General features: G+C 35.7%; 1 protein-coding gene across 1 annotated transcript; it reads right to left on the reverse strand.

The window, feature by feature from the left end:
* Positions 1-91: 91 nt before the first annotated feature.
* Positions 92-26,108, reverse strand: cpsf4 (cleavage and polyadenylation specific factor 4). Its single transcript, XM_042504885.2, has 8 exons — positions 25,658-26,108; positions 24,488-24,538; positions 23,112-23,264; positions 22,889-22,984; positions 22,635-22,728; positions 22,313-22,385; positions 21,992-22,153; positions 92-639 (listed from the first exon to the last, which is right to left on the reverse strand). The coding sequence occupies exons 1-8, from the start codon at positions 25,758-25,760 to the stop codon at positions 571-573; spliced, it is 801 nt and encodes a 266-aa protein (XP_042360819.2). The 5' UTR covers positions 25,761-26,108; the 3' UTR covers positions 92-570.
* Positions 26,109-26,874: the final 766 nt, after the last annotated feature.

Raw genomic sequence — 26,874 nt, forward strand, 5'->3', positions numbered from 1 at the left:
GTTCACCTTGAAATAAAATATGCATATTTAACTCTCAGGAATGTAACTGTTTCACTGGTGTAGTGTTATGCATGCAAATATGACAGATCAATCTGGAACAACAACATTTAATGACACTGTAAAGACGGTCAACACAACAATGACATTTCTCCATGAATCTAACTGCTGCAGCTGTTCAAGTACATTCCTATTTTTACACTGTCAAATTTACTATTAGCAGAACAGATGATGCAGTCACATGACCAAAGGAAACGTATGTAATAAAGCAGCAACACCCTTGGTGTGACATGTAATTTAATTCTCAGTGTGCTTTAGATTACAAACATTGTAGAAAACTCAGGACTTCCACACGAGTCAGTCAAGCGCAGCTACTGAGATTGGAACTGCTTTTCTGTTTCGTATTTTCACGTGTCCACAAAGAGTAGAGTTAGAAGTTCTTTATTGTTTCTACTGCATGTGTCTGAAATCACACAGTCAACAGTGGAAATCAGTCCTCGGGTCTGTGGAGCAAAGGAACGTCCTCTCCTCACACCGGGGGCGCTGAGCTACAGCATCGCAGGGACCTCAAGATTACTGTCCACTCAGGAAGGCAAGGTGTCCTTTAGTGCATTTGTTGGCGTAGTGGCCCTTTTCACCGCACTACGGACACACGAGCGAGAAGATGTCATTAGATGCACATTCAAAACAAAAACCTAGAAATGGCAACGAAAAGGTAACAGGACTGATCATTGTTTTTTCATGTTAGAGCAGAACAGAAGAAAACAGGGAAAACTACACCGTTTTTTTGACTTGACTTTTTTCAACATACAACACTATTGCATTTTGGGCCATTTTCCGACATGCCAAATTATGGTGTTTTTGGCTGTTTTAAAAAGAAAGAATGCTATTGCATGTGTTAGCAGGATCTTCTAAGTTGTTTTGAGGTATTTTAAGCTGTTTTTGGGAGATGTCATATTTTGACATTTTTGCCATACTATAGCCTTGCTTTTTTAGGTCATTTTTTCGACATGCCAAATTTTGGTGTTTTAGGCCGTTTTAAAAAGAAAGAATGCTATGGCATGTGTTAGCAGGCTCCTTTAAGTTGTTTTGAGGTGTTTTAAGCTGTTTTTGGAAGATGTCATATTTTGACTTTTTTGCCATACTATAGCCTTGCTTTTTCGGTCATTTTTTCGACATGCCAAATTTTGGTGTTTTAGGCCGTTTTTGCAACGTTCTATGCTATGGCATGTGTTAGCAGGCTCTTTTAAGTTGTTTTGAGGTGTTTGAAACTGTTTTTGGGAGATGTCATATTTTGACATTTTTGCCATACTATAGCCTTGCTTTTTCGGTCATTTTTTCAACATGCCAAATTTTGGTGTTTTTGGCCGTTTTAAAAAGAAAGAATGCTATGGCATGTGTTAGCAGGCTCCTTTTGAGTTGTTTTGAGGTGTTTTGTTGTTTTGGGAGATGTCATATTTTGACATTTTTGCCATACTATAGCCTTGCTTTTTCGGTCATTTTTTCGACATGCCAAATTTTGGTGTTTTAGGCCCTTTTTGCAACGTTCTATGCTAAGGCATGTGCTAGCAGGCTCTTTTAAGTTGTTTTGAGGTATTTTAAGCTGTTTTTGGGAGATGTCATATTTTGACATTTTTGCCATACTATAGCCTTGCTTTTTCGGTCATTTTTTCGACATGCCAAATTTTGGTGTTTTAGGCCGTTTTTGCAACGTTCTATGCTATGGCATGTGTTAGCAGGCTCTTTTAAGTTGTTTTGAGGTGTTTGAAACTGTTTTTGGGAGATGTCATATTTTGACATTTTGCCATACTATAGCCTTGCTTTTTCGGTCATTTTTGACATGCAAAATTATGGCGTTTTAGGCCGTTTTAAAAGAAAGAATGCTATGGCATGTGTTAGCAGGCTCTTTTGTTGTTTTGAGGTGTTTTAAGCTGTTTTTGGAAGATGTCATATTTTGACATTTTTGCCATACTATAGCCTTGCTTTTTTCGGTCATTTTTCGACATGCCAAATTTTGGTGTTTTAGGCCGTTTTGCAACGTTCTATGCTAAGGCATGTGTTAGCAGGCTCTTTAAGTTGTTTTGAGGTATTTTAAGCTGTTTTTGGGAGATGTCATATTTTGACATTTTTGCCATACTATAGCCTTGCTTTTTCGGTCATTTTTTCGACATGCCAAATTTTGGTGTTTTTGGCCGTTTTAAAAAGAAAGAATGCTATGGCATGTGTTAGCAGGCTCCTTTAAGTTGTTTTGAGGTGTTTTAAGCTGTTTTTGGGAGATGTCATATTTTGGCATTTTGCCATACTATAGCCTTGCTTTTTTAGGTCATTTTTTCGACATGCCAAATTTTGGTGTTTTAGGCCGTTTTTGCAACGTTCTATGCTATGGCATGTGTTAGCAGGCTCTTTTAATTTGTTTTGAGGTATTTTAAGCTGTTTTTGGGAGATGTCATATTTTGACTTTTTTGCCATACTATAGCCTTGCTTTTTCGGTCATTTTTGACATGCAAAATTATGTGTTTTTGGCCGTTTTAAAAAGAAAGAATGCTATGGCATGTGTTAGCAGGCTCCTTTAAGTTGTTTTGAGGTGTTTTAAGCTGTTTTTGGGAGATGTCATATTTTGACATTTTTGCCATACTATAGCCTTGCTTTTTCGGTCATTTTTTCGACATGCCAAATTTTGGTGTTTTAGGCCGTTTTTGCAACGTTCTATGCTATGGCATGTGTTAGCAGGCTCTTTTAATTTGTTTTGAGGTATTTTAAGCTGTTTTTGGGAGATGTCATATTTTGACATTTTTGCCATACTATAGCCTTGCTTTTTTAGGTCATTTTTTCGACATGCCAAATTTTGGTGTTTTAGGCCGTTTTAAAAAGAAAGAATGCTATGGCATGTGTTAGCAGGCTCCTTTAAGTTGTTTTGAGGTGTTTTAAGCTGTTTTTGGAAGATGTCATATTTTGACTTTTTTGCCATACTATAGCCTTGCTTTTTCGGTCATTTTTTCGACATGCCAAATTTTGGTGTTTTAGGCCGTTTTTGCAACGTTCTATGCTATGGCATGTGTTAGCAGGCTCTTTTAAGTTGTTTTGAGGTGTTTGAAACTGTTTTTGGGAGATGTCATATTTTGACATTTTTGCCATACTATAGCCTTGCTTTTTCGGTCATTTTTTCAACATGCCAAATTTTGGTGTTTTTGGCCGTTTTAAAAAGAAAGAATGCTATGGCATGTGTTAGCAGGCTCCTTTAAGTTGTTTTGAGGTGTTTTAAGCTGTTTTTGGGAGATGTCATATTTTGATATTTTGTCCTTACTATAGCCTTGCTTTTTCGGTCATTTTTTCGACATGCCAAATTTTGGTGTTTTAGGCCGTTTTTGCAACGTTCTATGCTAAGGCATGTGTTAGCAGGCTCTTTTAAGTTGTTTTGAGGTATTTTAAGCTGTTTTTGGGAGATGTCATATTTTGACATTTTTGCCATACTATAGCCTTGCTTTTTAGGTCATTTTTCGACATGCCAAATTTTGGTGTTTTAGGCCGTTTTGCAACGTTCTATGCTATGGCATGTGTTAGCAGGCTCTTTTAAGTTGTTTTGAGGTGTTTGAAACTGTTTTTGGGAGATGTCATATTTTGACATTTTTGCCATACTATAGCCTTGCTTTTTCGGTCATTTTTTTGACATGCAAAATTATGGCGTTTTTGGCCGTTTTAAAAAGAAAGAATGCTATGGCATGTGTTAGCAGGCTCCTTTAAGTTGTTTTGAGGTGTTTTAAGCTGTTTTTGGAAGATGTCATATTTTGACATTTTTGCCATACTATAGCCTTGCTTTTTCGGTCATTTTTTCGACATGCCAAATTTTGGTGTTTTAGGCCGTTTTTGCAACGTTCTATGCTAAGGCATGTGTTAGCAGGCTCTTTTAAGTTGTTTTGAGGTATTTTAAGCTGTTTTTGGGAGATGTCATATTTTGACATTTTTGCCATACTATAGCCTTGCTTTTTTAGGTCATTTTTTCGACATGCCAAATTTTGGTGTTTTTGGCCGTTTTAAAAAGAAAGAATGCTATGGCATGTGTTAGCAGGCTCCTTTAAGTTGTTTTGAGGTGTTTTAAGCTGTTTTTGGGAGATGTCATATTTTGACATTTTTGCCATACTATAGCCTTGCTTTTGCGGTCATTTTTTCGACATGCCAAATTTTGGTGTTTTAGGCCGTTTTTGCAACGTTCTATGCTATGGCATGTGTTAGCAGGCTCTTTTAAGTTGTTTTGAGGTGTTTGAAACTGTTTTTGGGAGATGTCATATTTTGACATTTTTGCCATACTATAGCCTTGCTTTTTCGGTCATTTTTTCAACATGCCAAATTTTGGTGTTTTTGGCCGTTTTAAAAAGAAAGAATGCTATGGCATGTGTTAGCAGGCTCCTTTAAGTTGTTTTGAGGTGTTTTAAGCTGTTTTTGGGAGATGTCATATTTTGACATTTTTGCCATACTATAGCCTTGCTTTTTTAGGTCATTTTTTCGACATGCCAAATTTTGGTGTTTTAGGCCCTTTTTGCAACGTTCTATGCTAAGGCATGTGTTAGCAGGCTCTTTTAAGTTGTTTTGAGGTATTTTAAGCTGTTTTTGGGAGATGTCATATTTTGACATTTTTGCCATACTATAGCCTTGCTTTTTCGGTCATTTTTTCGACATGCCAAATTTTGGTGTTTTAGGCCCTTTTTGCAACGTTCTATGCTAAGGCATGTGCTAGCAGGCTCTTTTAAGTTGTTTTGAGGTATTTTAAGCTGTTTTTGGGAGATGTCATATTTTGACATTTTTGCCATACTATAGCCTTGCTTTTTCGGTCATTTTTTCGACATGCCAAATTTTGGTGTTTTAGGCCGTTTTAAAAAGAAAGAATGCTATGGCATGTGTTAGCAGGCTCCTTTAAGTTGTTTTGAGGTGTTTTAAGCTGTTTTTGGAAGATGTCATATTTTGACATTTTTGCCATACTATAGCCTTGCTTTTTCGGTCATTTTTTCGACATGCCAAATTTTGGTGTTTTAGGCCGTTTTTGCAACGTTCTATGCTATGGCATGTGTTAGCAGGCTCTTTTAAGTTGTTTTGAGGTGTTTGAAACTGTTTTTGGGAGATGTCATATTTTGACATTTTTGCCATACTATAGCCTTGCTTTTTCGGTCATTTTTTTGACATGCAAAATTATGGCGTTTTTGGCCGTTTTAAAAAGAAAGAATGCTATGGCATGTGTTAGCAGGCTCCTTTAAGTTGTTTTGAGGTGTTTTAAGCTGTTTTTGGGAGATGTCATATTTTGACATTTTTGCCATACTATAGCCTTGCTTTTTCGGTCATTTTTTCGACATGCCAAATTTTGGTGTTTTAGGCCGTTTTTGCAACGTTATATGCTAAGGCATGTGTTAGCAGGCTCTTTTAAGTTGTTTTGAGGTATTTTAAGCTGTTTTTGGGAGATGTCATATTTTGACATTTTTGCCATACTATAGCCTTGCTTTTTTAGGTCATTTTTTCGACATGCCAAATTTTGGTGTTTTAGGCCGTTTTAAAAAGAAAGAATGCTATGGCATGTGTCAGAAGGCTCTTTTAAGTTGTTTTGAGGTGTTTGAAACTGTTTTTGGGAGATGTCATATTTTGACATTTTTGCCATACTATAGCCTTGCTTTTTCGGTCATTTTTTCGACATGCCAAATTTTGGTGTTTTAGGCCGTTTTTGCAACGTTCTATGCTATGGCATGTGTTAGCAGGCTCTTTTAAGTTGTTTTGAGGTATTTTAAGCTGTTTTTGGGAGATGTCATATTTTGACATTTTTGCCATACTATAGCCTTGCTTTTTCGGTCATTTTTTTGACATGCAAAATTATGGCGTTTTTGGCCGTTTTAAAAAGAAAGAATGCTATGGCATGTGTTAGCAGGCTCCTTTAAGTTGTTTTGAGGTGTTTTAAGCTGTTTTTGGAAGATGTCATATTTTGACATTTTTGCCATACTATAGCCTTGCTTTTTCGGTCATTTTTTCGACATGCCAAATTTTGGTGTTTTAGGCCGTTTTTGCAACGTTCTATGCTATGGCATGTGTTAGCAGGCTCTTTTAATTTGTTTTGAGGTATTTTAAGCTGTTTTTGGGAGATGTCATATTTTGACATTTTTGCCATACTATAGCCTTGCTTTTTTAGGTCATTTTTTCGACATGCCAAATTTTGGTGTTTTAGGCCGTTTTAAAAAGAAAGAATGCTATGGCATGTGTTAGCAGGCTCCTTTAAGTTGTTTTGAGGTGTTTTAAGCTGTTTTTGGAAGATGTCATATTTTGACATTTTTGCCATACTATAGCCTTGCTTTTTCGGTCATTTTTTTGACAGGTCATTTTTTCGACATGCCAAATTTTGGTGTTTTAGGCCGTTTTTGCAACGTTCTATGCTATGGCATGTGTTAGCAGGCTCTTTTAAGTTGTTTTGAGGTATTTTAAGCTGTTTTTGGGAGATGTCATATTTTGACATTTTTGCCATACTATAGCCTTGCTTTTTCGGTCATTTTTTCGACATGCCAAATTTTGGTGTTTTTGGCCGTTTTAAAAAGAAAGAATGCTATGGCATGTGTTAGCAGGCTCCTTTAAGTTGTTTTGAGGTGTTTTAAGCTGTTTTTGGGAGATGTCATATTTTGACATTTTTGCCATACTATAGCCTTGCTTTTTCGGTCATTTTTTCGACATGCCAAATTTTGGTGTTTTAGGCCGTTTTTGCAACGTTCTATGCTATGGCATGTGTTAGCAGGCTCTTTTAAGTTGTTTTGAGGTATTTTAAGCTGTTTTTGGGAGATGTCATATTTTGACATTTTTGCCATACTATAGCCTTGCTTTTTCGGTCATTTTTTTGACATGCAAAATTATGGCGTTTTTGGCCGTTTTAAAAAGAAAGAATGCTATGGCATGTGTTAGCAGGCTCCTTTAAGTTGTTTTGAGGTGTTTTAAGCTGTTTTTGGAAGATGTCATATTTTGACATTTTTGCCATACTATAGCCTTGCTTTTTCGGTCATTTTTTCGACATGCCAAATTTTGGTGTTTTAGGCCGTTTTTGCAACGTTCTATGCTAAGGCATGTGTTAGCAGGCTCTTTTAAGTTGTTTTGAGGTATTTTAAGCTGTTTTTGGGAGATGTCATATTTTGACATTTTTGCCATACTATAGCCTTGCTTTTTCGGTCATTTTTTTGACATGCAAAATTATGGCGTTTTTGGCCGTTTTAAAAAGAAAGAATGCTATGGCATGTGTTAGCAGGCTCCTTTAAGTTGTTTTGAGGTGTTTTAAGCTGTTTTTGGAAGATGTCATATTTTGACATTTTTGCCATACTATAGCCTTGCTTTTTCGGTCATTTTTTTGACATGCAAAATTATGGCGTTTTTGGCCGTTTTAAAAAGAAAGAATGCTATGGCATGTGTTAGCAGGCTCCTTTAAGTTGTTTTGAGGTGTTTTAAGCTGTTTTTGGAAGATGTCATATTTTGACATTTTGCCATACTATAGCCTTGCCTTTTCGGTCATTTTTTCGACATGCCAAATTTTGGTGTTTTAGGCCGTTTTTGCAACGTTCTATGCTAAGGCATGTGTTAGCAGGCTCTTTTAAGTTGTTTTGAGGTATTTTAAGCTGTTTTTGGGAGATGTCATATTTTGACATTTTTGCCATACTATAGCCTTGCTTTTTCGGTCATTTTTTCGACATGCCAAATTTTGGTGTTTTAGGCCGTTTTTGCAACGTTCTATGCTATGGCATGTGTTAGCAGGCTCTTTTAAGTTGTTTTGAGGTGTTTGAAACTGTTTTTGGGAGATGTCATATTTTGACATTTTTGCCATACTATAGCCTTGCTTTTTCGGTCATTTTTTCGACATGCCAAATTTTGGTGTTTTTGGCCGTTTTAAAAAGAAAGAATGCTATGGCATGTGTTAGCAGGCTCCTTTAAGTTGTTTTGAGGTGTTTTAAGCTGTTTTTGGGAGATGTCATATTTTGACATTTTTGCCATACTATAGCCTTGCTTTTTCGGTCATTTTTTCGACATGCCAAATTTTGGTGTTTTAGGCCGTTTTTGCAACGTTCTATGCTAAGGCATGTGTTAGCAGGCTCTTTTAAGTTGTTTTGAGGTATTTTAAGCTGTTTTTGGGAGATGTCATATTTTGACATTTTTGCCATACTATAGCCTTGCTTTTTCGGTCATTTTTTCGACATGCCAAATTTTGGTGTTTTAGGCCGTTTTTGCAACGTTCTATGCTATGGCATGTGTTAGCAGGCTCTTTTAAGTTGTTTTGAGGTGTTTGAAACTGTTTTTGGGAGATGTCATATTTTGACATTTTTGCCATACTATAGCCTTGCTTTTGCGGTCATTTTTTTCGACATGCCAAAATTATGGTGTTTTGGCCGTTTAAAAAGAAAGAATGCTATGGCATGTGTTAGCAGGCTCCTTTAAGTTGTTTTGAGGTGTTTTAAGCTGTTTTTGGGAGATGTCATATTTTGACATTTTTGCCATACTATAGCCTTGCTTTTTCGGTCATTTTTTCGACATGCCAAATTTTGGTGTTTTAGGCCGTTTTTGCAACGTTCTATGCTATGGCATGTGTTAGCAGGCTCTTTTAAGTTGTTTTGAGGTATTTTAAGCTGTTTTTGGGAGATGTCATATTTTGACATTTTTGCCATACTATAGCCTTGCTTTTTCGGTCATTTTTTTGACATGCAAAATTATGGCGTTTTTGGCCGTTTTAAAAAGAAAGAATGCTATGGCATGTGTTAGCAGGATCCTTTAAGTTGTTTTGAGGTGTTTTAAGCTGTTTTTGGAAGATGTCATATTTTGACATTTTTGCCATACTATAGCCTTGCTTTTTCGGTCATTTTTTCGACATGCCAAATTTTGGTGTTTTAGGCCGTTTTTGCAACGTTCTATGCTAAGGCATGTGTTAGCAGGCTCTTTTAAGTTGTTTTGAGGTATTTTAAGCTGTTTTTGGGAGATGTCATATTTTGACATTTTGCCATACTATAGCCTTGCTTTTTCGGTCATTTTTTGACATGCAAAATTATGGTGTTTTTGGCCGTTTTAAAAAGAAAGAATGCTATGGCATGTGTTAGCAGGCTCTTTTAAGTTGTTTTGAGGTATTTTAAGCTGTTTTTTGGAGAGGTCATATTTTGACATTTTTGCCATACTATAGCCTTGCTTTTTCGGTCATTTTTTCGACGTGCAAAATTATGGCGTTTTTGGCCGTTTTAAAAAGAAAGAATGCTATGGCATGTGTTAGCAGGCTCCTTTAAGTTGTTTTGAGGTGTTTTAAGCTGTTTTTGGAAGATGTCATATTTTGACTTTTTTGCCATACTATAGCCTTGCTTTTTCGGTCATTTTTTCGACATGCCAAATTTTGGTGTTTTAGGCCGTTTTTGCAACGTTATATGCTAAGGCATGTGTTAGCAGGCTCTTTTAAGTTGTTTTGAGGTATTTTAAGCTGTTTTTGGGAGATGTCATATTTTGACATTTTTGCCATACTATAGCCTTGCTTTTTCGGTCATTTTTTCGACATGCCAAATTTTGGTGTTTTAGGCCGTTTTTGCAACGTTCTATGCTATGGCATGTGTTAGCAGGCTCTTTTAAGTTGTTTTGAGGTGTTTGAAACTGTTTTTGGGAGATGTCATATTTTGACATTTTTGCCATACTATAGCCTTGCTTTTTCGGTCATTTTTTCGACATGCCAAATTTTGGTGTTTTTGGCCGTTTTAAAAAGAAAGAATGCTATGGCATGTGTTAGCAGGCTCTTTTAAGTTGTTTTGAGGTATTTTAAGCTGTTTTTGGGAGATGTCATATTTTGACATTTTTGCCATACTATAGCCTTGCTTTTTCGGTCATTTTTTCGACATGCCAAATTTTGGTGTTTTAGGCCGTTTTTGCAACGTTCTATGCTAAGGCATGTGTTAGCAGGCTCTTTTAAGTTGTTTTGAGGTATTTTAAGCTGTTTTTGGGAGATGTCATATTTTGACATTTTTGCCATACTATAGCCTTGCTTTTTCGGTCATTTTTTCGACATGCCAAATTTTGGTGTTTTAGGCCGTTTTTGCAACGTTCTATGCTATGGCATGTGTTAGCAGGCTCTTTTAAGTTGTTTTGAGGTGTTTGAAACTGTTTTTGGGAGATGTCATATTTTGACATTTTTGCCATACTATAGCCTTGCTTTTTCGGTCATTTTTTTGACATGCAAAATTATGGCGTTTTTGGCCGTTTTAAAAAGAAAGAATGCTATGGCATGTGTTAGCAGGCTCCTTTAAGTTGTTTTGAGGTGTTTTAAGCTGTTTTTGGAAGATGTCATATTTTGACATTTTTGCCATACTATAGCCTTGCTTTTTCGGTCATTTTTTCGACATGCCAAATTTTGGTGTTTTAGGCCGTTTTTGCAACGTTCTATGCTATGGCATGTGTTAGCAGGCTCTTTTAAGTTGTTTTGAGGTATTTTAAGCTGTTTTTGGGAGATGTCATATTTTGACATTTTTGCCATACTATAGCCTTGCTTTTTCGGTCATTTTTTCGACATGCCAAATTTTGGTGTTTTAGGCCGTTTTAAAAAGAAAGAATGCTATGGCATGTGTTAGCAGGCTCTTTTAAGTTGTTTTGAGGTGTTTGAAACTGTTTTTGGGAGATGTCATATTTTGACATTTTTGCCATACTATAGCCTTGCTTTTTCGGTCATTTTTTCGACATGCCAAATTTTGGTGTTTTAGGCCGTTTTTGCAACGTTCTATGCTATGGCATGTGTTAGCAGGCTCTTTTAAGTTGTTTTGAGGTATTTTAAGCTGTTTTTGGGAGATGTCATATTTTGACATTTTTGCCATACTATAGCCTTGCTTTTTCGGTCATTTTTTCGACATGCAAATTATGGTGTTTTGGCCGTTTTAAAAGAAAGAATGCTATGGCATGTGTTAGCTCTCTTTAAGTTGTTTTGAGGTGTTTTAAGCTGTTTTTGGGAAGATGTCATATTTTGACATTTTGCCATACTATAGCCTTGCTTTTTCGGTCATTTTTCGACATGCCAAATTTTGGTGTTTTAGGCCGTTTTGCAACGTTCTATGGCATGTGTTAGCAGGCTCTTTTAAGTTGTTTTGAGGTATTTTAAGCTGTTTTGGGAGATGTCATATTTTGACATTTTTGCCATACTATAGCCTTGCTTTTTCGGTCATTTTTTCGACATGCCAAATTTTGGTGTTTTAGGCCGTTTTAAAAAGAAAGAATGCTATTGCATGTGTTAGCAGGCTCTTTTAAGTTGTTTTGAGGTATTTTAAGCTGTTTTTGGGAGATGTCATATTTTGACATTTTTGCCATACTATAGCCTTGCTTTTTCGGTCATTTTTCGACATGCAAATTTTGGTGTTTTTTGGCGTTTAAAAGAAAGAATGCTATGGCATGTGTTAGCAGGCTCTTTAAGTTGTTTTGAGGTGTTTTAAGCTGTTTTTGGGAGATGTCATATTTTGACATTTTGCCATACTATAGCCTTGCTTTTTAGGTCATTTTTCGACATGCCAAATTTTGGTGTTTTAGGCCGTTTTTGCAACGTTCTATGCTATGGCATGTGTTAGCAGGCTCTTTTAAGTTGTTTTGAGGTATTTTAAGCTGTTTTGGAGATGTCATATTTTGACATTTTGCCATACTATAGCCTTGCTTTTTCGGTCATTTTTTGACATGCCAAATTTTGGTGTTTTAGGCCGTTTTGCAACGTTCTATGCTATGGCATGTGTTAGCAGGCTCTTTTAAGTTGTTTTGAGGTGTTTTAAGCTGTTTTTGGGAGATGTCATATTTTGACATTTTTGCCATACTATAGCCTTGCGTTTTCGGTCATTTTTTCGACATGCCAAATTTTGGTGTTTTAGGCCGTTTTAAAAAGAAAGAATGCTATGGCATGTGTTAGCAGGCTCTTTTAAGTTGTTTTGAGGTGTTTTAAGCTGTTTTTGGGAGATGTCATATTTTGACATTTTTGCCATACTATAGCCTTGCTTTTTAGGTCATTTTTTCGACATGCCAAATTTTGGTGTTTTAGGCCGTTTTGCAACGTTCTATGCTATGGCATGTGTTAGCAGGCTCTTTTAAGTTGTTTTGAGGTATTTTAACTGTTTTTGGGAGATGTCATATTTTGACATTTTTGCCATACTATAGCCTTGCTTTTTCGGTCATTTTTTGACATGCAAAATTTTGGTGTTTTGGCCGTTTTAAAAGAAAGAATGCTATGGCATGTGTTAGCAGGCTCTTTTAAGTTGTTTTGAGGTGTTTGAAACTGTTTTTGGAGATGTCATATTTTGACATTTTGCCATACTATAGCCTTGCTTTTCGGTCATTTTTTGACATGCCAAATTTTGGTGTTTTAGGCTTTTTAAAAGAAAGAATGCTATGGCATGTGTTAGCAGGCTCTTTTAAGTTGTTTTGAGGTATTTTAAGCTGTTTTTGGAGATGTCATATTTTGACATTTTGCCATACTATAGCCTTGCTTTTTCGGTCATTTTTTGACATGCCAAATTTTGGTGTTTTAGGCCGTTTTAAAAGCGAATGCTATGGCATGTGTTAGCAGGCTCTTTAAGTTGTTTTGAGGTATTTTAAGCTGTTTTTGGGAGATGTCATATTTTGACATTTTGCCATACTATAGCCTTGCTTTTTCGGTCATTTTTTGACATGCAAAATTATGCGTTTTGGCCGTTTAAAAAGAAAGAATGCTATGGCATGTGTTAGGCTCTTTTAAGTTGTTTGAGGTGTTTTAAGCTGTTTTTGGAAGATGTCATATTTTGACATTTTGCCATACTATAGCCTTGCTTTTTCGGTCATTTTTTCGACATGCCAAATTTTGGTGTTTTAGGCGTTTTTGCAACGTTCTATGCTAAGGCATGTGTTAGCAGGCTCTTTTAAGTTGTTTTGAGGTATTTTAAGCTGTTTTTGGGAGATGTCATATTTTGACATTTTGCCATACTATAGCCTTGCTTTTTTAGGTCATTTTTTCGACATGCCAAATTTTGGTGTTTTAGGCCGTTTTTGCAACGTTCTATGCTATGGCATGTGTTAGCAGGCTCTTTTAAGTTGTTTTGAGGTATTTTAAGCTGTTTTTGGGAGATGTCATATTTTGACATTTTTGCCATACTATAGCCTTGCTTTTTCGGTCATTTTTTCGACATGCCAAATTTTGGTGTTTTTGGCCGTTTTAAAAAGAAAGAATGCTATGGCATGTGTTAGCAGGCTCCTTTAAGTTGTTTTGAGGTGTTTTAAGCTGTTTTTGGGAGACGTTATTTTTGACATTTTTGCCATACTATAGCCTTGCTTCTTGGTTGATTTTTCGACATCGCAAAATATGGTGTTTTGGGCCATTTTTGCAACGTTATATGCTAAGGCATGTGTTAGCAGGCTCTTTTAAGTTGTTTTGAGGTATTTTAAGCTGTTTTTGGGAGATGTCATATTTTGACATTTTTGCCATACTATAGCCTTGCTTTTTTAGGTCATTTTTTCGACATGCCAAATTTTGGTGTTTTAGGCCGTTTTGCAACGTTCTATGCTATGGCATGTGTTAGCAGGCTCTTTTAAGTTGTTTTGAGGTGTTTGAAACTGTTTTTGGGAGATGTCATATTTTGACATTTTTGCCATACTATAGCCTTGCTTTTTCGGTCATTTTTTCGACATGCCAAATTTTGGTGTTTTAGGCCGTTTTAAAAAGAAAGAATGCTATTGCATGTGTTAGCAGGCTCTTTTAAGTTGTTTTGAGGTATTTTAAGCTGTTTTTGGAAGATGTCATATTTTGACATTTTTGCCATACTATAGCCTTGCTTTTTCGGTCATTTTTTCGACATGCCAAATTTTGGTGTTTTAGGCCGTTTTTGCAACGTTCTATGCTAAGGCATGTGTTAGCAGGCTCTTTTAAGTTGTTTTGAGGTATTTTAAGCTGTTTTTGGGAGATGTCATATTTTGACATTTTTGCCATACTATAGCCTTGCTTTTTCGGTCATTTTTTCGACATGCCAAATTATGGTGTTTTAGGCCGTTTTAAAAAGAAAGAATGCTATTGCATGTGTTAGCAGGCTCTTTTAAGTTGTTTTGAGGTGTTTGAAATTGTTTTTGGGAGATGTCATATTTTGACATTTTTGCCATACTATAGCCTTGCTTTTTCGGTCATTTTTTCGACATGCCAAATTTTGGTGTTTTAGGCCGTTTTTGCAACGTTCTATGCTATGGCATGTGTTAGCAGGCTCTTTTAAGTTGTTTTGAGGTATTTTAAGCTGTTTTTGGGAGATGTCATATTTTGACATTTTGCCATACTATAGCCTTGCTTTTTTCGGTCATTTTTTGACATGCCAAATTATGGCGTTTTGGCCGTTTTAAAAAGAAAGAATGCTATGGCATGTGTTAGCAGGCTCCTTTAAGTTGTTTTGAGGTGTTTTAAGCTGTTTTTGGAAGATGTCATATTTTGACATTTTTGCCATACTATAGCCTTGCTTTTTCGGTCATTTTTTCGACATGCCAAATTTTGGTGTTTTAGGCCGTTTTTGCAACGTTCTATGCTATGGCATGTGTTAGCAGGCTCTTTTAATTTGTTTTGAGGTATTTTAAGCTGTTTTTGGGAGATGTCATATTTTGACATTTTTGCCATACTATAGCCTTGCTTTTTTAGGTCATTTTTTCGACATGCCAAATTTTGGTGTTTTAGGCCGTTTTAAAAAGAAAGAATGCTATGGCATGTGTCAGAAGGCTCTTTTAAGTTGTTTTGAGGTGTTTGAAACTGTTTTTGGGAGATGTCATATTTTGACATTTTTGCCATACTATAGCCTTGCTTTTTCGGTCATTTTTTTGACATGCAAAATTATGGCGTTTTTGGCCGTTTTAAAAAGAAAGAATGCTATGGCATGTGTTAGCAGGCTCTTTATGTTTTTTTGAGGCGTTTTCAGCTGTTTTTGGAAGATGTCATATTTTGACATTTTTGCCATACTATAGCCTTGCTTTTTCGGTCATTTTTTCGACATGCCAAATTTTGGTGTTTTAGGCCGTTTTTGCAACGTTCTATGCTATGGCATGTGTTAGCAGGCTCTTTTAAGTTGTTTTGAGGTGTTTGAAACTGTTTTTGGGAGATGTCATATTTTGACATTTTTGCCATACTATAGCCTTGCTTTTTCGGTCATTTTTTGACATGCAAAATTATGGTGTTTTAGCGTTTTAAAAAGAAAGAATGCTATGGCATGTGTTAGCAGGCTCTTTTAAGTTGTTTTGAGGTGTTTTAAGCTGTTTTTGGAAGATGTCATATTTTGACATTTTTGCCATACTATAGCCTTGCTTTTTCGGTCATTTTTTCGACATGCCAAATTTTGGTGTTTTAGGCCGTTTTTGCAACGTTCTATGCTAAGGCATGTGTTAGCAGGCTCTTTTAAGTTGTTTTGAGGTATTTTAAGCTGTTTTTGGGAGATGTCATATTTTGACATTTTTGCCATACTATAGCCTTGCTTTTTTAGGTCATTTTTTCGACATGCCAAATTTTGGTGTTTTTGGCCGTTTTAAAAAGAAAGAATGCTATGGCATGTGTCAGAAGGCTCTTTTAAGTTGTTTTGAGGTGTTTGAAACTGTTTTTGGGAGATGTCATATTTTGACATTTTTGCCATACTATAGCCTTGCTTTTTCGGTCATTTTTTCGACATGCCAAATTTTGGTGTTTTAGGCCGTTTTTGCAACGTTCTATGCTATGGCATGTGTTAGCAGGCTCTTTTAAGTTGTTTTGAGGTGTTTGAAACTGTTTTTGGGAGATGTCATATTTTGACATTTTTGCCATACTATAGCCTTGCTTTTTCGGTCATTTTTTCGACATGCAAAATTTTGGTGTTTTGGCCGTTTTAAAAAGAAAGAATGCTATGGCATGTGTTAGCAGGCTCCTTTAAGTTGTTTTGAGGTGTTTTAAGCTGTTTTTGGAAGATGTCATATTTTGACATTTTTGCCATACTATAGCCTTGCTTTTTCGGTCATTTTTTCGACATGCCAAATTTTGGTGTTTTAGGCCGTTTTAAAAAGAAAGAATGCTATGGCATGTGTCAGAAGGCTCTTTTAAGTTGTTTTGAGGTGTTTGAAACTGTTTTTGGGAGATGTCATATTTTGACATTTTTGCCATACTATAGCCTTGCTTTTTTAGGTCATTTTTTCGACATGCCAAATTTTGGTGTTTTAGGCCGTTTTTGCAACGTTCTATGCTATGGCATGTGTTAGCAGGCTCTTTTAATTTGTTTTGAGGTATTTTAAGCTGTTTTTGGGAGATGTCATATTTTGACATTTTTGCCATACTATAGCCTTGCTTTTGCGGTCATTTTTTTCGACATGCCAAATTTTGGTGTTTTTGGCCGTTTTAAAAAGAAAGAATGCTATGGCATGTGTTAGCAGGCTCTTTTAAATTGTTTTGAGGTATTTTAAGCTGTTTTTGGGAGATGTCATATTTTGACATTTTTGCCATACTATAGCCTTGCTTTTTCGGTCATTTTTTCGACATGCAAAATTATGGCGTTTTTGGCCGTTTTAAAAAGAAAGAATGCTATTGCATGTGTTAGCAGGATCTTGTAAGTTGTTTTGAGATATTTTAAGCTGTTTTTTGGAGATGTCATATTTTGACTTTTTTGCCATACTATAGCCTTGCTTTTTCGGTCATTTTTTCGACATGCCAAATTTTGGTGTTTTAGGCTGTTTTTGTGACGTTCTATGCTATGGCATGTGTTAGCAGGCTCTTTTAAGTTGTTTTGAGGTATTTTAAGCTGTTTTTGGGAGATGTCATATTTTGACATTTTTGCCATACTATAGCCTTGCTTTTTTGGTCATTTTTTTCGACATGCCAAATTTTGGTGTTTTTGGCCGTTTTAAAAAGAAAGAATGCTATGGCATGTGTTAGCAGGCTCTTTTAAGTTGTTTTGAGGTATTTTAAGCTGTTTTTGGGAGATGTCATATTTTGACATTTTTGCCATACTATAGCCTTGCTTCTTCGGTCATTTTTTCGACATGCAAAATTATGGCGTTTTTGGCCGTTTTAAAAAGAAAGAATGCTATTGCATGTGTTAGCAGGATCTTGTAAGTTGTTTTGAGATATTTTAAGCTGTTTTTGGGAGATGTCATATTTTGACTTTTTTGCCATACTATAGCCTTGCTTTTTCGGTCATTTTTTCGACATGCCAAATTTTGGTGTTTTAGGCCGTTTTAAAAAGAAAGAATGCTATGGCATGTGTCAGAAGGCTCTTTTAAGTTGTTTTGAGGTGTTTGAAACTGTTTTTGGGAGATGTCATATTTTGACATTTTTGCCATACTATAGCCTTGCTTTTTCGGTCATTTTTTCGACCTGCCAAATTTTAGTGTTTAAGGCTGTTTTTGCGACGTTCTATGCTATGGCATGTGTTAGCAGGCTCTTTTAAGTTGTTTTGAGATATTTTAAGCTGTTTTTGGGAGATGTCATATTTTGACATTTTTGCCATACTATAGCCTTACTTTTTCGGTCATTTTTTTGACATTCAAAATTATGGCGTTTTTGGCCGTTTTAAAAAGAAAGAATGCTACTGCATGTGTTAGCAGGATCTTGTAAGTCGTTTTGAGATATTTTAAGCTGTTTTTGGGAGATGTCATATTTTGACATTTTTGCCATACTTTTTGCCTTGCTTTTTCGGTCATTTTTTCGACATGCCAAATTATGGTGTTTTTGGCCATTTTTGCAACATTCTATGCTATGGCATGTGTTAGCAGGCTCTTTTAAGTTGTTTTGAGGTATTTTAAGCTGTTTCTGGGAGATGTCATATTTTGACATTTTTGCCATACTATAGCCTTGCTTTTTCGGTCATTTTTTCGACATGCAAAATTATGGCGTTTTTGGCCGTTTTAAAAAGAAAGAATGCTATGGCATGTGTTAGCAGGCTCTTTTAAGTTGTTTTGAGGTGTTTGAAACTGTTTTTGGGAGATGTCATATTTTGACATTTTTGCCATACTATAGCCTTGCTTTTTCGGTCATTTTTTCGACATTCAAAATTATGGCGTTTTTGGCCGTTTTAAAAAGAAACAATGCTACTGCATGTGTTAGCAGGCTCTTTTAAGTTGTTTTGAGGTATTTTAAGCTGTTTTTGGGAGATGTCATATTTTGACATTTTTGCCATACTATAGCCTTGCTTTTTCGGTCATTTTTTCGACATGCCAAATTATGGTGTTTTTGGCCATTTTTGCAACATTCTATGCTATGGCATGTGTTAGCAGGCTCTTTTAAGTTGTTTTGAGGTATTTTAAGCTGTTTCTGGGAGATGTCATATTTTGACATTTTTGCCATACTATAGCCTTGCTTTTTCAGTCATTTTTTCGACATGCCAAATTATAGCGTTTTTGGCCGTTTTAAAAAGAAAGAATGCTATTGCATGTGTTAGCAGGATCTTTTAAATTGTTTTGAGGTATTTTAAGCTGTTTTTGAAAGGTGTCATATTTTGACATTTTTGCCATACTATAGCCTTGCTTTTTCGGTCATTTTTTCGACATGCCAAATTTTGGTGTTTTAGGCTGTTTTTGCAACGTTCTATGCTATGGCATGTGTTAGCAGGCTCTTTTAAGTTGTTTTGAGGTATTTTAAGCTGTTTCTGGGAGATGTCATATTTTGACATTTTTGCCATACTATAGCCTTGCTTTTTCAGTCATTTTTTCGACATGCCAAATTATAGCGTTTTTGGCCGTTTTAAAAAGAAAGAATGCTATGGCATGTGTTAGCAGGATCTTTTAAATTGTTTTGAGGTATTTTAAGCTGTTTTTGAAAGGTGTAATATTTTGACATTTTTGCCATACTATAGCCTTGCTTTTTCGGTCATTTTTTCGACATGCCAAATTTTGGTGTTTTAGGCTGTTTTTGCAACGTTCTATGCTATGGCATGTGTTAGCAGGCTCTTTTAATTTGTTTTGAGGTATTTTAAGCTGTTTTTGGGAGATGTCATATTTTGACATTTTTGCCATACTATAGCCTTGCTTTTTCGGTCATTTTTTTGACATGCAAAATTATGGCGTTTTTGGCCGTTTTAAAAAGAAAGAATGCTATGGCATGTGTTAGCAGGCTCTTTTAAGTTGTTTTGAGGTGTTTTAAGCTGTTTTTGGGAGATGTCATATTTTGACATTTTTGCCATACTATAGCCTTGCTTTTTCGGTCATTTTTTCGACATTCAAAATTATGGCGTTTTTGGCCGTTTTAAAAAGAAACAATGCTACTGCATGTGTTAGCAGGATCTTGTAAGTCGTTTTGAGATATTTTAAGCTGTTTTTGGGAGATGTCATATTTTGACATTTTTGCCATACTATAGCCTTGCTTTTTCAGTCATTTTTTCGACATGCCAAATTATAGCGTTTTTGGCCGTTTTAAAAAGAAAGAATGCTATGGCATGTGTTAGCAGGATCTTTTAAATTGTTTTGAGGTATTTTAAGCTGTTTTTGGGAGATGTCATATTTTGACTTTTTTGCCATACTATAGCCTTGCTTTTTCAGTCATTTTTTCGACATGCAAAATTATGGCGTTTTTGGCCATTTTAAAAAGAAAGAATGCTATGGCATGTGTTAGCAGGCTCTTTTAAATTGTTTTGAGGTATTTTAAGCTGTTTTTGAAAGGTGTCATATTTTGACATTTTTGCCATACTATAGCCTTGCTTTTTCGGTCATTTTTTCGACATGCCAAATTTTGGTGTTTTAGGCTGTTTTTGCAACGTTCTATGCTATGGCATGTGTTAGCAGGCTCTTTTAATTTGTTTTGAGGTATTTTAAGCTGTTTTTGGGAGATGTCATATTTTGACATTTTTGCCATACTATAGCCTTGCTTTTGCGGTCATTTTTTCGACGTGAAAAATTATGGTGTTTTAGGCCGTTTTTGCAACGTTCTATGCTATGGCATGTGTTAGCAGGCTCTTTTAAGTTGTTTTGAGGTATTTTAAGCTGTTTTTGGGAGATGTCATATTTTGACATTTTTGCCATACTATAGCCTTGCTTTTTTAGGTCATTTTTTCGACATGCCAAATTTTGGTGTTTTAGGCCGTTTTAAAAAGAAAGAATGCTATGGCATGTGTCAGAAGGCTCTTTTAAGTTGTTTTGAGGTGTTTGAAACTGTTTTTGGGAGATGTCATATTTTGACATTTTTGCCATACTATAGCCTTGCTTTTTCGGTCATTTTTTCAACATGCAAAATTTTGGTGTTTTAGGCTGTTTTTGCAACGTTCTATGCTATGGCATGTGTTAGCAGGCTCTTTTAAGTTGTTTTGAGGTATTTTAAGCTGTTTTTGGGAGATGTCATATTTTGACATTTTTGCCATACTATAGCCTTGCTTTTTCGGTCATTTTTTCGACATGCAAAATTATAGTGTTTTTCGCCGTTTGAAAAAGAAAGAATGCTGTGGTGTGTGTCAGCAGGCTCTTTTATGCTGTTCTGAGGTGTTTTAAGCTGTTTTTGGGAGATGTCATATTTTGACATTTTTGCCATACTATAGCCTTGCTTTTTCGGTCATTTTTTCAACATATTTTTTTACTGGGTTTTTGGCTATTTTTGCAACATTCTATGCTATGGCATGTCTCAGCAGACTGTTTTATGCTGGTTTCAGTTTTTATCTGTGGTTTTCGGGACATGTCATATTTTGACATATTATAACCTTGCTTTTTCAGTCATTTTAACTTTTTTGGTATCATTTCCACTAAGTACACTATGACATGTCCCTACAAGCTGCACTGTGTGGTTTTCAGCCATTTTTTTGACATGTCGAAATTTGAGATTTTTCCCCCGTACTATAAATTTGATATTGTTCAACACACTATACTGTACAGTTTTGGCTATTTGTTTAGACATACTATATAGTATGACCTGTTTCTACAAGCTATAATATAATTTTTGCAGTCATTCTTAAAATTTTGTCAAAATTTGACATTTTTACCATACTATACTGTGATAATGTAGATGTCGTTTTAGCTATTTTTTTGACATGCTATACTTTGATGTTCTTTGGCCATTTGACGATATACTATACAATAAAAATTTTTGTGCAGTTTTGATCATATAGTGTACTATGACATTTTGGGATCAATTTTTGACGACATACTATACTATGTCAATTTTGTGCCATTTTGGGTAATTTATACTATGACATTTTTGGATAATTTTGAAGACATGACATCTTCATGCCACTTTGAGTCATTTTTGATCACATACTATATACTATGACATTTTTAAGCCATTTTGGGTCATTTTTGACGGCATACTATACTTTGACGTTGTTCTTTGATTTTGGGTTGTGTGGGCACACTAAAATAGGTCATTTTTTGATCACATTTGACATTTGTCATGGATTTTGGGCCTTCATGTATTTTTTTTTTTTCAATTTTCATGAGTTTTGACATCATACTATAATATGAAGATTTTTTCATGATTTTGGAAGAATAACTATACTATGACACTTTTTCATGGTTTTGATATTTGACATGATTTTTGTCAAGATATTGTACTTTTAATATTTTTTCATAATTTTGGACAACATACTACATACACTCTGATTTTTCTCCATGATATTTGGTGAATTATTTTACTATGACTTTTTCATGATTTTTGCCTACATACTGCAGTGTGGTGTTTTTCCATGATTTTGTATGACATACTATACTATTACATTTTATTGCGATTTTCGATATTTTTCATTATTTTTGACGTCAAACTTAACTATGACTGGGTTTTTTTTTTAAATGATTTTGTATAATATCCTACATAATCATATTTTTTCATGATTTTGGACATCACACTATACTATTGCAACACACTATACAATGAGTTTTTTTCTTGTTTTTTGTTAAAATACTTACTGTGATATTTTTTCATGATTTTGCAAGGCGTGCTATACTGCTATCTTTTTTCAAGATTTTGACAACATACTATATTACACTGTTTTTTCATTATTGTTTATATTTTCATTATTTTTGACCTCTTTAAAACACAAGGGCTCAAAAGGAGATAAATGTTCAGGTGACTCACCTTGTAGCAAGTGACCTGGTCCAGCGGTCGAGGCCCTCTGTTTCCAGTCATGTTATTTTGCTGAGGAGTAGACATCGGCGTGTGATTCTGTGGCCGCTGGCCTGGACTGGAGTTGGTCAGCTGGATTAGAGAGAGCGACGAGCGGCCGATGGTTGGCACAGGCTACAGCAGGAAAAACACAAAAAGAGATCATTATCTGCTCTTCTTTTCAGCATCAAAATTACCCTCTGAGGCCAATTGCGTTCTGCGATCATCTGCTTCATGAATACTACTGTACTGAATTAAATGTGTGTCTTTCAGTGTACAAGTATCCTCTCTTACCTTCGTCTGGTTCTGGATTTGCTGTGGTAGAGGAGGCTGTTCAGAGGCTCCCATCGGCAATTCAAAACGAGGGCTGCAGAAGAATATCTCACTGTTAAATCTACATAATTGTAAGGTAAATCTGTAATTATTTTTTATTCTACTGCTAACTCAACCTTTTGTCCAAAGATCATTTAACTACAGAACATAATTCATCCAAATATAAGACAAACACAACAAGACCAAATTAAAAAAATCAAATGCTAAACAAGTGGGTCTGTTGTTTTACTTTCCATTTCACTCATTTTTACGGTTTGAGAATCAAACATAAAGGATTACATACTGCATAAATTTACAGGATTTTCCCTCTGGACAGAAGCCAACCAGGTAATTCACACAGATCACCCTTCTTGTGTGTCTGTGTCTGCAGTCAGGACCTGTGACATGAAGATGGATGAAGATCCAAAACAGAACGTAAAGAGGCAGTTTTGCAGTTGCTGAGAAATTCTAATTGGCATGGGAGGAATGTGATAAAACATAATGTTTAGGGCGGTTTAATATTGGTACTGCTAAGATGTTTGTATGAGCAAGACGTACCGTGTTTGCAGAAGCCTCGGTCATACCAGGGACAGTCTTTGATCTTGGACTCTGGATCGATGTGCAGGAAAGGACATTCTTTGTTGCTGCACTCACCTGCGAGGGTCAACACACATATAAAAAAAAGGAAAAAATACACAACTGGGTGCTGATCAACAGTTACAATGCAAATACAGTCATCTCGCTCATCAGTGTGATTAAATAAAACATCGAGTCAACGAACCAAACTTAGAGTAGAAGTAGCATTCAGGCATCTTGGTCATGTCGTATTCATGGAGAAACTCGCACTGGTCTCCCTTCTTACACAGTCCTCTGAGCCAGTGCTTACACACCACCGTCTTCTCTCCACTGATGTGACGGAACGGACACATCCCACCTGAGAGAAAATACAACAACAGATACAGCACTTTCCTCAAATTCACGCTCTCTGGGCAACCAGTGTTTTGCTAATTGCTTTTTTTCCCACAAAGAGTGTGTCATTAACGAATCACACAGAGAAGTTTGTTATTAAGCAGCTACAGGAAATTAATTATATTACTTAGAGGTTAATAAAAGCTTTGCTACACCTACACAATAAATGTAATGATTAATACGTCGATTGACAGAAAATTTATTTGCAACTATTTTCGATTATCAAATAATCATTGAAGTAATTTTTTTAAGCACAGTGCAAAGCTGGGTTCTTGTTTCTTAAATGTGAGAATTTGATGCTTTTCTTTGTCATGCATAATATCAAACTGAATAGCTTTCGAATTTTGGGCTGATGGTTGGATAAAAAAACACCATTAAAGACATCGCCTTGGAGGGAAATTACAAAGGGCCTGTTTCACTATTTTCTGGCATTTAATTGCCAAAACAATTAACCAATATTTTGAGAGAATATTAGGCAGATTAATTGATAATAAAAAAAATATCCTTAGTTGCAACCCTAGTGAGGCAGTTTTAAATGGTCAAGGGAGGAATGCTAAAAGAAGTATAGCAACGATGAGCAGAATGGGTGTAAAGTTGGTGATGGCTGCTTTCGGTTCTTATAACCTACAACTGTGGAGTAATGACACCCCCCGAACCTGGAGTAACATCACTTTTCTTATGCTGCTTTTAGATGCCTTTCATAAGCATTGAAACCTTTAAACCCAGAGCAAATTGGTGCAGTTTCTTTCCAACATGGGGAAAACTTAGTATGAAATGTTCCATAAATTGCAAGAAATTAATAGATTTAGAAAATTATTTTTCAAAAAACTATAGAAAATGTCTAGGGAGAAAAGAAAAAAAACAGGCAAAAAAATAGATAAAAGTTATAAGTGTCATAATTAATCTTACAAAATGATACTATTTTTCAGCTCTTTTTTACAGGTTATTTCTTTGTCTTTTTGTTGTTGTTTTGTTGTTTGGGATTTTTTTCCCACAATAGTTTGCTGGAAATGTTCTTGTTTTCAAACAAAATCAAGCTAGTTTGTTTGGGTTTCGAAGGATTCATTTCCAACCCTGGTATTAGAGACTAAAAACGTCAGGGTGACTGCCTCTGCTGCTTCAGATTTCACCAACTTTTATGAAAGTGAAATAGTAAAATGCAGGATTGTTGTCATGTTGTGTTTTTACCTTTCAGACAAGCTGCTCTCATGAAGAACTCACACACAGCAGATCCGGACTCTGCAGGGACACAAATAGTCACAACCTTAGCCATTATGTCATGTTAGGGGTTAAAATGGCCAGTGAAATATTTAACAGCATATAAAAAAACCCTAAAGGATCTTTTTCAACTTAAAATTCTATTACTTTTCCTAAAATGACCCCAACATGAGAACATTTGAAACATTGCCTTTGTTCATATTTCCATGAAAACTATACACCATCAGGGCAAAAATCTTGTCTAAGGGGTCATTTTTGACCTGGTTATTATAAATTCATTTTCACACCACAAAAAAACCCAACAGTATACACACACACACACACACACACACACACACACACACACACACACAAATACATCTGCAAAGTCCATGCACACAAACGTACATACTGCCCTCGTTGTACAGTATAATATACTATGTTTCTAAACATGATTACCTATAATAAAATGCATTTCTTCTACTTTTTCAGGTTACACAACTGATAGATCTTGTTAAAATTATTAGCACGCAGGGCGGCTGGTGGCTCAGTGGATAGAGCATTCGCCCCATTCAGAGACCGCGTCCTCGCCACAGCGACCGCGGGTTCAACTCCAGCTTCGCCCCCTGAGGCATAACACCCTCCCTCATCCACCTTACATGCGCTTCATCAATTAAAGGCAAATATGCCCCCCCGAGATACGCTTAAAAAATGTTTACACATATGCAGTACTGTTAACAGTAATAATAATAACAGACCGCTACTTTAGTATGAAAATAGTTATGATAGGTGTGCTGTAATAACAACGAGTGACTTCCACTGGTTGAATGCAGTCTTTCTGCACTGTGAAGAGGGAAAACCTAGATATTCAAGTTTGTGATGACTGACAGGTTGTTTCATTGAGCAAAATATATTTGGGGTTTTTAGTTCAATCAATCAAGCTGCTTTCTTTTAGAGCTTTAGTGAAGGCGAGACATTTTTGACCCTTAGGGCGAGTAGAATATGCATAAAGTGAAGTCAAAGCAAGTGTTAATAAAGATTTGAAGACACAAAGTAAACATGAACAGTCACCAGAGGTCAGGGGTCGGTTTAACCTGCCGTTAGATCTACCGTTGACTGAGTTTACCGACAGCGGCTAACAGCTAGCATCCGAACACTTACTGTCCATGCCGGGGAACGGCAGCGGCTGTGCTCCGAGCTGCTGCTGCACAGCGAGCTCCAGGTCAAACTTCAGGTGGTCTACGTTAGCCAGCATGTCCTGCATGTCTGCGGTGGTTTGTTTTTATCCGGTCAAAGAAAAAAAATGTCAGTTTCGGTTAGCTAGCTTGCGGTTGAGCTAGCTCGAACTTTCTCCAACAGCCAGCTAAAGTGGCTAACGAGGCTAGCTAGGCTAACCGATGAGCTATCAGGAGTTAGTGAGCTCTCCGGTGAGAGACTACATGAGCTTATGTTCTTTGTAGCTTTATTGTTTTGTTTTATAGAAAAAAGCCGAACATTAGTCGGTCTATAACTTTATGTTTGTCGCAAACTGTTTCTTGTTCTCAGCCGTGGATTTGCGGAAGGCGCGCGCCGCCTCTGACCTGACTGAGTAAGACACGACCAATCGATCATAGAGTATATAAGGCAAGAAAAAACTAGTCGATCATCGAGCGGATCGAGTGAGACAAGACTAGTCGATCATCGAGCGGATCGAGTAAGACAAGACCAATCAACCATAGAGCGATGTAGTAAACTCACGCAACTAAAATAATCGATCAATAATATATAAAGGAAAAAAATATCATTTTAAAAGAAAAAAGGTTTAAATAAATAAATAGCTCTGTAAAGGGTACAGTGTGTTTTCCAAACATTTAGTGTTACCCCAAGAAAAAAATGGGTTTTTTTTTATGTTTTTTAAATTATTGTATTTCTTTTTTTACTGTTTAGTTTATATTTTTTACATCTAAAATAATGTTTTTTCATTTGTTTTGTTTTTCTGAAATATTAATTTACTTTCACATTCCTGACATTTTTTATTTTTTATGTCTAAGTTTAAGTGTAACTGTTTAAGTTTTTTTAAAAAATATTTATTTAACTGGTATATACATTTTAGTTTCAGACGTTATGATCTAAATGTCATCTTCTATGTGAAAAAGGTTTTTTTTTTTTAAGTAAAAAGTGTAAGAAGTTCCCCAAACAACCAATACCCCCTTAAAACCACACTAAAAATCAAAATAAATAATATATTTTCCAAATTAACTTTTAAGATTTGTATGTACATCAATTTGCTGTTAAACATGAACTTGTGTTGTAAAAAACAAAAATAGTTAAATTTACAGATGAATCAATGATGCTTATAATTTAGTACATAATTAAAACTCAACTATTTATTTTGCAAT

The sequence above is a fragment of the Plectropomus leopardus genome, chromosome 18 (assembly GCF_026936395.1).
Source record: "Plectropomus leopardus strain MGB_pleo_1.0 chromosome 18, ASM2693639v1, whole genome shotgun sequence".
In the NCBI taxonomy this organism is placed as follows: Eukaryota; Metazoa; Chordata; class Actinopteri; order Perciformes; family Serranidae; genus Plectropomus; species Plectropomus leopardus.